This window comes from Varanus komodoensis, unplaced genomic scaffold (assembly GCF_004798865.1).
Source record: "Varanus komodoensis strain SLA01 unplaced genomic scaffold, ASM479886v1 scaffold1, whole genome shotgun sequence".
Classification (NCBI taxonomy): domain Eukaryota; kingdom Metazoa; phylum Chordata; class Lepidosauria; order Squamata; family Varanidae; genus Varanus; species Varanus komodoensis.
The window spans coordinates 116919689-116934024 of NW_025335268.1; the positions used below are offsets into that span (position 1 = coordinate 116919689).

Consider the following 14336-nt stretch of genomic DNA (forward strand, 5'->3'; position numbering starts at 1 on the left):
CATTCTTCTGATTTTAGGTTTTATCTTTCTGCTGAAAGCTGTAATAAAAAAAGCTTTTAAATAAAGCAGGACCTGGTTCCCCAAAGCATGATCATCTACTGAAACAAATGGAGGAAGACTAGGAAACACAGTATGCTATGGTGCATGCTGTTAAACTTCATCAACATTAATTGAATTCTTGTTTTGGTACCCTAAGAGTCATCCCTGATGAATGGATGAAATACTTTCTCAGTGTTATTTCCCCTGGGAAATAGAACTGGACTTAACACAGATAATTAATTTATAGCTTTGCAGTCTCATAAAGTAACAATTTATCTTAGGCTTGGTTTGCAGTGGTTATTACTGCCTGTAAATCTGTCTTTCTCAAGAACATTCTCCCTTGCTTGCTCCCTCTTTTCTGACCCTGACTGATCAGTACTGTCTCTGTACTTCCTACTAATTTGTATCATTTTTAGCCTCATTACCCTGGAGAAAAACTTTAAAGCCATTTTTCCCAGCCTAGAATCCCCATATGTGTTGGGCTATTAACTCCTAACATCTGGCTGGGAATGTTAGGAGTTGTAGTCAATACATCTGGTGGTCACCTGCCTGAGGAAAACAGCTTTAAAACCTTTTGCATGATAGTATTTATGAAAACAATAATTTTTCATATTAATTTCTAAGTCTCTCATTATCATATCCATGTCCCCTCTTTTTCTCCTGTCCTTTTGCTCCAGACTTGCTTTCAACTACTGAGCTGCTTAAGTCATGCTTTAAAACAAATCATCAGAAAAAGGAGTGCTTGCTAGTTTTTTCTCCTATTAGTTCTGATGGTTGTGAAAGGGGGCGGGGGCGGGAAGGAGAGTATCAAGACAAAGCTGCTGAAGTTACATCCACAGGCCATGAAGTCTGGTCTGTACTGGGTTGATTTGTGTGGCCTGATGTCATGTTTAGTCTGATATGAGGGGTCTCATCAGCACATGCAGCAGCTGTATGTCTCAGATGAATAAAGAAAGGTATATGGAAAGCACCTGCCTGAATAATTACAACACATCTTGGAGGGGCTGTGTGATACTGTGCCTGTTAGGCCTCAGGCAGAAAACCATTTGCTATGCATATATCAAGCTGGACTGGTTGATTTTTTTTTTTTTTTTTTTTTTGCTTGGTCCTTTCCATTCCAGACCTACTATTTATGCAAGGAAACTGCTTTGCTCAAACCCCATCCGTGCTCCCCAACAGACCAGTTACTGCACAATGAAGATCCATAAAGAAGCACATTCGAACAACAGTTCTTTGAGCCTCCTGCCTCACTGGTGCATTGCGATGTGCTTCCATGCACTCTGCCTGGAAAAGCCCATGGAAGCTGGAGTGGCTGAGTGGAAAATAAGGTCAGTGCTGTCTGTCTCATCTGTCAAGATTGCTTTGGGTTCAATTACAGGTGGGTGACATTTCCTTTGGTGAGAACTGTATTTCCTTGTGGATATGAGGCAGGGGCAGCCTAATGTCAGTTGGCAGGACAAGATCCAAATGAGAGGATCGATCGATCGCTCTCTCTCTCTCTCTCTCTCTCTCTCTCTCTCTCTCTCTCTCTCTCTCTTCTTTTTGCTTTCTGTTACTGCCTTTTCTTTCTCTCCCTCTACATTCCTGCCCAGCAGGTTTCCAGAGAAAGGGCAGGTTGTTCTTGCCAGAGGTCTGCATTGACTGCATGCAGAAGGTTTTGAGAATTAGGCTGAGGTTCACATGAAATCAGAGCATTGGCTGCAGGCTGCCCATCCCTGAGTTAAACAAAGATGCTCCAGTGACATAAGGGAAAAAGTCACTATAATTATATACCAATCTCTTTTCCAGTTGAATTTGGAGTTTCTCTCTGTTTTTGTACTAAAGTGATAAAAGGAGCAACATGGATGTTATGATCCACTCTGCCTGAGACTTGGATTCTCTCTTTCCCCCTAGACAAACATAAGGTACTATGGCAATAAGAAAAATGGTGCATTACAAGATTGCACTCTTTTCTCGCCACTGCACAATCTTAAAGAGTAACAGCAAAAATGGGACTAAAGGCCTAATGGTAACTGAGACTACAGGACTGCTTAAATGGTATGGATGTTAAGACAGAATTCTTTCACTAAAAATGTCCTAGTTTTTGGAAGCATAAATAAGTGAATGTGTAATAGCAATAGCTAACCCTAACCCTATACACTTTTAAAATCTTTGAGCACAACAAAATAAAAGCAAGACAAAATGAAGTGCTAGAGACTGCCTTCTAAACTCTTAGAAGACGAAACATAACAATGTACTCCATTTTATTTACACTTTTTACTGCTTTCTAATATTTTTATTTGAAATGTAAAATAAGAATATTGATTGAATAGTTTAGTACAAAACAAAAAGTGCTCAAAACTAAGGCTTCCAGGGCCCATGTAGACCTGATCATGCACAAGCAGGCTCATCTATATTGTATTGAGCATGTGGCATAAAACCCTTCAGTACAAATTAGCTGAGCAGATACAAAGTCTCAGATATTCCACCTGGTTTGGACACAAAGCAAGCAAAATGTTTGCTTCTGTGAAGGAAGTGGAAGTTGTCAGTTTAGCTGGGATTAAAACCTTGTATGGTTCCTGAGCTACAGAAGTATTTGGAGCACACTAAAGAGTGGGAAGATGCCTGAAACTAGAGAAGGGAAGGATTTAGAGGCAGCAGTGAAATGAAATGCAACTAAGTCAAAACCAGTGAAGTGAACAAGTGAAAAGTGGCATTGGGAGGGGAGGTCAGGTTCCTGACAGAGCTGCTGTTCAGGAGGTGTACACAATAGCAATTCTGCCACTTCTGTGCTATCTACTGATATCCACAGGACTTTGGCCTGGCCTCCATAGGAGGCACTATGAAACAAGAAACAGTAATCTCTATTCATATACATAAGGGACTGGGAGGGTGTGTGCGATGGGAACAGCTGGTGTGTGTGTGGGGAGGAAATGCATGTATTTGGGGAGAAAGAGAGAATGTGGGTAAGGGAGAAATCTGTATACTCTGTGTGTGCACGTGCATGCATGTATGTTGGATTATAAAATCAGAAGGAGCCAAAAAGCCAACTTTGACCTAGAAGGCAGGAACCACCTACCTGCATTCCACAGATCAAGGTGGAGCAGCAATTGTTTAAATACCAGACAGAAGGAAACTAATATGTTTAACTGAGATTATAGAAATGCTGATTAAATTGAGATACTTGAATAGTTTTCAAACATTTCAAAGGGTGGCAAAAAAAGAAAAGGAATTGATTTGGTGGAGGGGGCAGCTTGCAGAAACTTTTCCACTAGATGTCACTCTCCCTCCTTTCACAAGGATCTAAAAATCTGAGCTCTTAACTGGAGAAAATTCCTAGGGAGCAAATCCCATCCAAGACTAGTGCTGCTTGGAATGGAAGATGACTGGCCAGACCAGCCCACACACAGCAAGACCTAAGGTCAGAGCACAGAGTGTGGAATTTTAGGAGGTAGCCGTAGACAAGGCCATATAGGGAATATACAGAACAGCATGCCAAACTTTCTCAAAATAAAATGCAAAGTTCTTTTCTTAAAAAAGAATGCCATGGGTTGTATCTTGCCCTAGCTGACTGTGTTGTTTATATAGGGAAGCCTCAGTTTTTGTTCTAAGGATTAATCCAAACCTTATCTTCTAAACCTTTCTTCCTAGAACCATGAGAAAATGTTGCCTTCTATTAAATTAAGTAAACACAAAAAACACTTAGTTTCAAGGGCCTAGAAAGGAGCTGCAAGTCAATACTTAGCTCATCCACCACCCATTAAGGAATAGATTCTGTCAGATCTTAATATGGCAGATTCTATGCTTAATAATGAAAGATACTTCATTCCAAAGGCCTAGAAGAAAGAGAAACAAAGACCAGAACATAGAATTGTTTCTAATATGTGATTATTTAGGGTCTTTGTATAATATTTGGGGCTGGTGATCCTGGCCCTGTAATGGACCAGATAAGGGTTAGCCTCTGGTGCACAGTTAAACCATGTGACAAGCAATCTCAGGAAAGGTCGACATTCTCGTATTCCATTTGGTCTGAGTCTTCCAGTTCAATACCAGGAACCAGGTTATAATAATCTACTGACTGGTTCATGTAGAGCTTCTCCCGGTCTGCTGAATCCTTCAGAACATCAGACACACTCATTGTCTCAGCTTCAGACTCCCCACCTGCATCCTCCTCCTCTGCGATTATAATTTTTTTGGATCCTAAATTGTCTTGGTCAGGATTTTTTTCATTGGTCCTCACCAAGGAGTCATCAGAAGCCCCAAGTTTGATCTCCACCTCCTCATACAGGTCTCTGTTGCTCCCTAAAAGTGCAGTTGAAGGTTTGAGCAAGACTTGATTCTGCAACAAGATGTTTTTCTCATTCTCTGTAGCAGATCTAAGAGGCACTTCACATGGGACATAGCAGTGATGGTCCCTTGACCCTTTGGCACCATTTCTCTCCACTGTGGCCAGGCGGCACTCTTTCCCACCATGGAGAGCATAATCAGTTGTCTTATTCTTCTGCTTGCAAAAGCACCAGGTGACCAAGACAAGAACAGCCACTACAGGCAGACAAATGAAAAGAGCAGTTAAATTGTGAGTCTGGCATAGCTCCTGCTTTGGGATGTCTTTGATATTCAGGCCATGGTAATGCCTTGGGGTGCTGCAAATTATCTCAGTGTAAAATGGTGCAACTAGATATTTTTCCAGATATCCAAGTAAGGTGCAAGTGCATTCCCAGCTGTTGTTGGAGAGGCTTAATAAGAGGAGGGAGGGTTTGAATATCCCTGAGGGAAGGGAAGATAAGTTATTGAAGCTAAGATGGATCTCCTGGATTTGATCAGATATTTCCAGGAATGATTCAGACAGATTCTGGAGTTGGTTGTTCTCTAACTGAATGACACGCAAGCTAGGTGCATTTTTTAGAAAACCATCTGGAAGCCAACTTAGTTGGTTATGGTCCAGGTATATGAACTCTAATGTAGAAGAACCAGCATCTACATTAATAATGTCTGATATGCTACTGTTTGATAGGTAGAGTTTTCTTAGCCCAGCAATTCCAGCAAAGATGCTCCAATCCAAGGTATTGATTTGAGTCCTGGTGAAATTCAGACAGCACATCTCAGGAATCAAATTGGTCTGGAATTCCCAGAAATTGATAGGTGTGCTGCAGTTGCACGTCTCTTCTTCCAGACTTCCTAAGGCAAGTTCTGTTACTATCAGGACCCCACCAATGAGTACAAATGTCCATCTCTTATGACCTAAAGTTAAAAAAATTACAAGAATCAATAATTTCTCACAAGTTTATGCATCAAAACTTTACAACAATACTTTTCTTATGGGGATTTCACATTGACAGCTCTTAGTGTTTCCAATCAAAAGGCACTGTGCCTTTGTATCTTATATATCTTTCTCTACTTGCTGGATTATTAATAGAAAGAAAAAAGATGAAAGAAGCAGTGGAAAAACATGGGAGGGTTATAAATGGAAAATGAAATTGAGATTGAGTTGCTGTACATCCTTGTATGATTCCATGAATAAACCAAGATTATTTCACTATGGAAGTACCCATAGTTCATAATTCAATTACCTCCAGGTTAGAATACTGAAATTCTTGACAGCATCTGGCAAGCAAGTGCAGAAAACTGCCATTATGATATCTGAGCTAGATATTTTGTATTGCAACATGTGAAAAAGTAATAGGAAGTTTTAAGGAACAGTGAATATTTAAGAACTGTTTACCAGTTTCTTCAGAACTTCTCTAATGGCTCAGCAACCCACTATTGGCAATGTATGCTCAAAGTTTCCTGTTTGGGTTGGGCTGGTTTTGGAAGATATGTTATTGTGTTTGTCCTCTTTGGAAACTTAACCCTTATCCAATGAAACCTGTAATTAGCATTAGTTTCCATTCACTGAAGTATGAATTTTGTCATTCTTTGTTCTTGAGATTTTAACTAGACTATCCTTTTCCTTCCTAGAATATCAGTCTCTGTCTTAGAATATTCTGCTTTCTATCATAGACAGTTTTCTATTTCCTATCTCCCCAACTATTTCCTGTCTAAGAAGAAGGGGAGAACTTTGGAACCTCCTTACAATATTAAACCTTGTTGAGAAAAAACTCGATGCACTCCTGTAAGTAAAGAATATGTGAATAGCTGAAAGGTCAAGCAAACCTTCCTGAACTACCTCTGCAGAACTACTGTTGCTGTTTGTTCATCATGTAAACATGACCTACTATATCCAGGTCAGTTGTTTGAATGTACCAGGGAATGAACCATCAAGTCATCTCCAAATTATGGTAACGTTATGAATGAATACCTCAAAAATATCCCATCCTTGACAGCCCTGTTCAGCCCTGGTGAATTCAAGGCTGTGGCTTCCTTTATGGAGTCAATGTGTGGTACATATTGGGCCCTTTTAAACTGGGAGTATTATTGAGTAGTTCGGGATGGCCTGGGAGTCAATTATCTGGTTCCTAGGGGGATTTTTTTTATCCCTCAGCCTAAATGAGTTTTGTTGGTATTCATGATAATTCTGGAAGGTAACCTCTTGGATTAGTTCTGAATGTTCCATTTCCAGGATCTTCTATTTCTTTGTGTAGGCTTCAAAATGCCATAGCATGTGATACTAAGCAACAAAACACAGACAGAAGGAAAGTACACAGGTGTGTTATAGCAATATGTGCTGTGCACACAAATTACAACCACAACATTCTATGTAGCTTTGCTCCTCCTGCTCAGAAAATTTCTGCAAATGTCTATGCTGCATATATTAAAAGCAACTAAAATGCAACTAGCAGTAAAGTTAAATCATTTCACATTTATGTCCCTTGATAACTTCCATCTAGTTTAAGAGTGCAGCCTGTCACTACTCTGATTCTGGAATGTCTGCTTTTGCCATTGTGTGGAAACTGAAGTTATGGTGCACTGGATCACATTCCAGAGACATTGTTTAAATTTAGGAAACAGTGGAACAATTAAAAGACTTTGGACCGGATTAGGCACCATTCCTAGGCTCTTCCTGAAAAATGACATCAGCTTTTCCTTCCCATAATATTATCCCTAAAAGTCCATGGATAGTTTTCAAATCTTAAAAGAAAATTATTAGTGACCATTTCTCTAAGAAAACCCCATTCATTCTTTCTGTGGAAAAAGCAGTGGCCACCTGTCTGTGGTCGTAAAGGGTTGCTGGCCCCTTACTCTGTTGAGTAGGAGAAAAAGAACTTTGTCGGAAAGGTCATGATTAACCAGTAGAACTTATTCACACGGAATCATATGGCATGCAATAGTGTAACTGGGTCCCCTGAAGTATTAAATACATTTCTGGTAATCTTCCTCCTCCCCACAATATTTTGTGAGAGTGATGCAACCTTGACTTTTCTGGCTACTAAAATTTTATACTTGACAATGTATGAGTTGTCAGTCTTATACTTGACAATGTATGTATTTCACAGATGTGCTTTTGTTGTACAGTTTCCTTTGAAGCATCTGGCCCAGGCTGCTGGTAGACACAGGATGCTAGATTAGATCAGCAGCAGCCTCTGATCCCTTTGTTTACAATCCACTCAGAGCTGGCCTCGCCATTCCACAAAGTGATGCTCAGGCTGCCTTGGACAGTGGATGCTGGAAGGAGGAGGGCAGCAACCAGTTCCCCTCTGCTAGCAGCCTCCCATGGTCTCTGCTTGCTTGTTGCTGGTGTGTACTGGCTGACTTCTCCCAACAGTCTGTACTCCCTGACTTCTCCCTTCTACTGGCTGACTTCTCCCAACATGGTCCCAGCATGTTACCAGCAGCATTGTTGGGAAAGATTGCAGGGACAGAGGCAACTAGTCTAGGACTGACATCATAGCAAGCATCACATGTGTGCTGTTCTCTGGTAGGACTCCTTAATGTATTGTAATGTTTCTTTGGGCAGGCAGTGTATGGGCATCTGAAGGTGCATTGTCAAAGCAGTGCTGTGGTGTTAGAAGATAGAGCTGTCTGTGCTTCACATCCTCTTTGCTGCTCCATAAGCAAGACTATTGCCCTCGCTAGTGTTCGATTTATCTGCCAACCCAGTTGACTTCCATATATGAAATGGTGGTGGGGAAGGGCAAGGGTAGCCCTTGTCCTTCATCTCAAAAGCAAAGTTTCTGATGCTAGCCTTTGCACCTTACATCATCTCCTAGTTCACTTAGCTGTTTAAGCTAATGAATGTGGCCACCCTTATTGCATTTCTAGCATCCCATGGAAAAAGGAATGTTAAAATCTATATCTTTGTTATGGAAGTGCATGAGCTTCAAATAAAAGCACAAACTCCGGATATGCAAGTGACTTGCTGATCCACCTTTCACCATTTCCTGTAATATAAAAAGCTGCCACTTCTAGTCATTAGTCCTCCTCTGGTGACAGTTTAGGTGGAGAGGAAGTATCTTAGAGCAGAAACCAACAATGAGAACATCCATGTGATGCTAGATTGCTTCATCCCATGCTGCTGGTGAAGGACTTCATTTCTGGATGTTCCCATCACCATTTTAAGATCACACATACATCCATCTTGAAGAGCAAGCTGGTAGCAGAGCTAGAGGAACCCAGCGGCATGTAATCATGGGTAGCTGGACCAGAAAAAGGCTGATAGTCTCACTCATAGAATCATAGAATAGTAGAGTTGAAAGGGGCCATGAAAGCCATCAGATCCAATCCCCTGCTGTTGCAGGACGCCAAGTCCAGTCCTGTTCAACATTCTCCATTCTGTTGGAACACAGCTGGCTGTTTGCAGGAATTGGGAGAGGAATTTGTGATATGACAGTTATCTCTCAGCAGCAGTCTAGAACTCCCTTTCACAGAACTTGGAAGTCCATGCAGACATTTACTGAGCAATGGCTCCAGTTCTATTTCCTGCCTAACCTGTCAGGCAGGCAGGCAGGCAGTCCTCATCCAACAATCTCTGTTGTCCTGCCCTGATCCACTCCTTTCACCCGAATCTGGATCATGAGATGCACACATTGTTGCCAATATCACCCACTTATATGCAGCATCCCCTGCAGCTGCCTGCAAACCCAGCACTGCTAAAGAGAGTGGCAGTCTTTACTTTTCTCCACTGTGCTTCAGAAAGGTGGATAAGGAGGGGAGAAGGCATGGCTGGCTGTGGGGTGGGATGCTGGGATTTGTATTCCAACACTTCTGGAGGGTTCCGGGTTGGGGGAAAACTGGTCTAATGTACTTATTTTAGCACAGTGCTATTCCATCCAAAAACAGTCATAGTGCACTTTGTGAGGCTCACTATTCACTCCATTACAAAGTATATCATGGCATCCAAGGGAAGTGGTGACCAGCAGGTATCACTGGACTCAGGCTGGCTCAGTCTGATAAGAACTGGAGACCAAGAACACCTGGAAGGTCTCCTCAGTCCTCCATCAAATCTTTTAGCAACGAAAAAATCCAGTCCCAGAATATTTACTGCCCTCTAAAGCAGCCTTCTTCTTCATGGATCACTGCCTTGCCATGGCGAAGGAGCTTGCATAGTGCAATGAAGCTATGAGCTACACCACGCAGGAGCACCCAAGACATAGCTTGATCATAGCGGAGAGCTCTGACAAAAGGTGATCCACTGGAGAAGGAAATAGTAACACACTCCAGTATCCTTGCCATGAAAACCCCATGGACAGTATCAAAAGGTAAAAAGATTTGATGCCGGAAGATGAGCCCCTCAGGTCAGAAGGTTCCATTGTGCTTCTGGGGAAGAGCAGAGGGCTAGTACAAGTAGCACCAGAAAGAGTGAAGTCACTGGGTCAAAACCGAATGGACACTCAGTTGCAGTTGTATCTGGTGGTGAAAAGAAAGTCCAATGCTGTAAAGAACAATACTACATAGGAACCTGGAATGTAAGATCTATGAATCAAGGTAAGCTGGATGTGGTCAAACATGAGATGGCAAGACTGAACATAGACATCTTGGGAATCATTGCACTAAAATGGACAGGAATTGGTGAATTTAATTCAGATGACCATCATATATACTACTACGGGCAAGAATCCCTCAGAAGAAATGGAGTTGCCACCATAGTCAATAAAAGAGTAGGAAAAGCAGTACTGGGATATAATCTCCAAATGACAGAATGATCTCAGTTTGAATTCTAGGCAAACCAACATCACAGTAGTCCAAGTCTATGCCCCAACCACTGGTGCCAAAGAGGCTGAAGTTGACCAGTTCTGTGAAGGCTTACAACACCTTCTAGAAATAACACCAAAAAATGATGTCCTTATCATCATGGGGGATTGGAATGCTAAGGTAGGAAGCCAAAAGATAACCAGAATAACAGGCAAGTTTGGCCTTGGAGTACAAAATGAAGCAGGGCAAAGACTAGCAGAATTTTGTCAAGAGAACACACTGGTCACAGCAAACACTCTTTTCCAACAACCCAAGAGATGACTCTACACATGGACATCACCAGACGGTCAACACAGAAATCAGTTTGATTATGTGCTCTGCAGCCAAAGATGGAGAAGCTGTATACAGTCAGTAAAAATAAGACCAGGAGCTGACTGTGGCTCAGATCATGAGCTTCTTCTTGCAAAATTCAGGCTTAAACTGAAGAAAGTAGAGAAAACCACTAGGCCACTCAGGTATGACCTAAATCATATTCCTTATGAATATACAGTGGAGGTGACAAATACATTTAAGGAATTAGATCTGATAGACTGAGTGCCTGAAGAACTATGGATGGAGGTTCGCAACATTGTACAAGAGGTAGCAACTAAAACCATCCCCCAAAAAAAGAAATGCAAGAAAGCAAAATGGCTCCTCTGAGAGAGCTTTACAAATAGCTGTGGAAAGAAAGGAAGTAAAAGGCAAGGAAGAAAGAGAAAGATACACCCAATTGAATGCAGAATTCCAGAGAATAGCTAGAAGAGATAAGAATGCCTTCTTAAATGAACAGTGCAAAGAAATAGAGGAAAACAACAGAATGGGAAAGACTAGAGATCTCTTCATCATTGGAGATATCAAGGGAACATTTCATGCAAAGATGGGCAGGATAAAGGACAAAAATGGCAGGGACCTAACAGAGGTAGACGAGATTAGGAAGAGGTGGTGGATTACATGGAAGAACAATACAAGATAGATCTTAATGTCCCTCATAACCACAATGGTGTGGTTGCTGACCTCAAGCCAGACATCTTGGAGTGTGAAGTCAAATGGGCCTTAGGAAGTCTGAGCAACAACACAGCTACTGGAAGAGATGGTATTACAGCTGAACTATTCAAAATCCTAAAAGATGATGTGGATGAAATACTACACTCAATATGCCAGCAAATTTAGAAAACTCAGCAGTGGCCACAGGATTGGAAAAGGTCAGTTTACATTCCGATCCCAAAGACGGGCAATGCCAATGTTCAAACTATCACACCGTTGCATTCATTTCACATGCTAGCAAAGTTATGCTCAAAATCCTACAAGCTAGGCTCCGGCAGTATGTGGACTGAGAACTACCAGAAGCACAGGCAGGGTTTTGAAGAGGCAGAGGAACTAGAGATCAAATTGCCAACAAATGCTGGATCATGGAGAAAGCTAGGGAGTTCCAGACAAACATCTTCTTCTGCTTCATTCACTATGATAAAGCCTTTGATTGTGTGGATCACAACAAATTGTGGCAAGTTCTTAAAGAGATGGGAGTACCAGACCATCTTATTTGTCTCTCAAGAAACTTCCATGTACATCAAGAAGCAACAGTGAGAATTGAACATGGAACTACTGATTGGTTCAAAATTGGGAAAGGAGTACGGCAAGGCTGCCTATTTAACTTATAAGTACATCATGCGAAAGGCTGGGCTAGATGAATCACAAGTTGGAATTAAGATTGCCAAGAGAAATATCAACAACCTCAGATATGCAGACGATACCACTCTAATGGCAGAAAGTGAAGAGGAACTAAAGAGTCTCTTGATGCGGGTGAAGGAGGAGAGCACAAAAGTTGGCTTGAAACTCAACATTAAGAAAACTAAAATCATGGCATCCGGTCCTATCACTTCCTGGCAAATAGATGGGGAAGAAATGGAGGTAGTGACAGATTTTATTTTCTTGGGCTCAAAGATCACTGCAGACGGTGATTGCAGCCAAGAAATTAAAAGACGCTTGCTCCTTGGGAGGAAAGCTATGGCAAATCTAGACAGCATACTAAAAAGCAGAGACATCACCCTGCTGACAAAAGTTCATAAAGTCAAAGCTACGGTCTTCCCAGTTGTAATTATGGCTGTGAGTGTTGGACCACAAGGAAAACTAAGTGCTGAAGAATTGATGCCTTTGAATTGTGGTGCTGGAGAAGACTCCTGAGAGTCCCGTGGACTGCAAATAAATCAACTCAATCAATCTTAAAGGAAATCAACCCTGACTGTTCTTTAGAAGGTCAGATACTGAAGATGAAATTCAAATACTTTGGCCAACTAATGAAGAGGAAGGACTAGCTGGAAAAGATGCTAATGCTGGGAATGACTGAAGGCAAAAGAGGAAGGGGACGACAGAAGTTGAGGTGGCTAGATGGGGTCACTGGGGTGGTGTGTGTGGGCTTGGGTGGACTCTGGGGAATACTGGAGGACAGGAGAGCCTGGAGGAATGTTGTCCTTTGGGTCATGAGGGGTCGGGTATGACTTTGTGGATAAACAACAACAAAGCAGCCTTTCCCAATGTACTGCCCTCCAGTTGTGCCAACTACAATTCCTATCACCCCATCCAGATGCTGTGGCTTGTACTTTGGCAGATCTGGCAGTGCTACCATGTTGGCCAGTGGTGCCCTAATGCATGTGGGGGGAAGTGTAACTGATTTGGAAAGAACTCCAGAGGCTGTGGGAAAATGCAGCAACAGGCGAGAGAAATCATACAGGAAGGGAAAAGGGATACCCTTTCTTGGGCATCCAGCAATGAGAGGCGCTTTTCATTTCTCCCAGAAGAGCCTAGTCCCGCCCTGAAGCTCACGCATTTTCACCCACCAAAACTCACCCCGGCCAGTTCGGGGTATCTTTTTCCCTTCTCTTGTTTCATCGGTGGCAGTTCTTAGGGAATAAAATGCTCTCTGTATAAGCAATCCTTTCTTCCGCGCTCCTCCCCCCGCGCCCTGTCCGACGGCTGTACCGCTTTGGAAGAAGGCTACGACTCCTCTGCCCGTGGCTGGCTCGAAACGGGAAAACGGATACGCCAGGCTCTTTGGCGGAGCGGCGTGGGACTGGGAGGGAGCGACCTTTGAGGTAATAAACGGGCTTTCGCCTCAATTGCCCCCCCCCCCCCAAATCCCTGCATGGATCAGGGTGGAACAATGAGGTGCCTGTTTCTTTAAGGGTCGGCGGCAGAAACTCCACGTTCTTCTCCCTCCAAATCTCTTGACTGTGGAGGGCGCCCGCCTGGTATCCAGGGATACAAGCGCATAAACAGCGGGCATCGTCTCCCCGATGGCGCAAGAAGAAGAAGGCGACCACGCCGCTAGCCCACTATGTATCCATCTGCCCCCCACTCCAGGCCAGCCGGGGCAGGCGCTTTCTTCCTCGACCCTAGGAACAGTACACCTCCCCTCTCAGTGGCAGACAGACGCGCAGGGGGCTGGTCGCAGATTAGGTTATATCTCGATCAGACCCCTGAAATCAACAAGGCTTACGTTAATCATGACTAAGTCAAGTCCTGTCGACTGCAATGGATCTGCGCTCGAAACAGGACTAAATCTGGATCCCACCCAAGAAAGATCTCAGGCTAAGAGAGGGAAGCTTCTCCCAAAACACTCCCATACACCGATGGGGCCACCGCCGCTTGAAGCGCCGTCGTCTCCGTTTGCAGCATTTGCTGAACACCTTCTGCATGCACAGCTCAGACGGTGACACTTTGCGCATGCTGAAAAAGCGACTGGCGGAGAAGCAGAGACGCAAGAGGGCGCTCTCGAGTGGGTGGGGCGGTACGGACCCTCGTGGCCTCGCTCCCTTTTGCGGCCCGGGTGACGGGCTGGCGGGCCCGCGGGCCGAGGGTCCTCCCGTAAGCCACTCACCTGCCCCGTGCGTTCCCATCCTGGGCGCGTTGCAGAGAACCTGCTTCAAGGCGGCAGCTCCATGCCTGGGCCGCTCCCTGCTGTGCGAGCTCTGCTGGGCAGCGCTTGGCTCTGCCTTCTTCCCCGGGGCGTGGCCCTCCCGCTGCCCGGGGAACTGAGGGACGAGGCTTCTCGCCCAGGCGATAAGCAGGCAGAAAGGAGCCAGCTGTAAACTCCTTCCAGTGCGCCCCAGCCCAGCACGCACACCCTCGCTGCTCGCGCCGGTCGAGAGATCGGGACACGTAACCCTCAAGGCAAGCCTGTCCCTAGCTCCCTCCGTGGCGGTTGGACCAAGCAG

General features: G+C 43.8%; 1 protein-coding gene across 1 annotated transcript; it reads right to left on the reverse strand.

Moving 5' to 3' along the window:
* Positions 1 to 2299: 2299 nt before the first annotated feature.
* Positions 2300 to 14102, reverse strand: LOC123029187. Its single transcript, XM_044441825.1, has 2 exons — positions 14000 to 14102; positions 2300 to 5259 (listed from the first exon to the last, which is right to left on the reverse strand). Exons 1-2 carry the CDS (start codon positions 14016 to 14018, stop codon positions 4013 to 4015), a joined length of 1266 nt encoding a protein of 421 aa, XP_044297760.1. The 5' UTR covers positions 14019 to 14102; the 3' UTR covers positions 2300 to 4012.
* Positions 14103 to 14336: the final 234 nt, after the last annotated feature.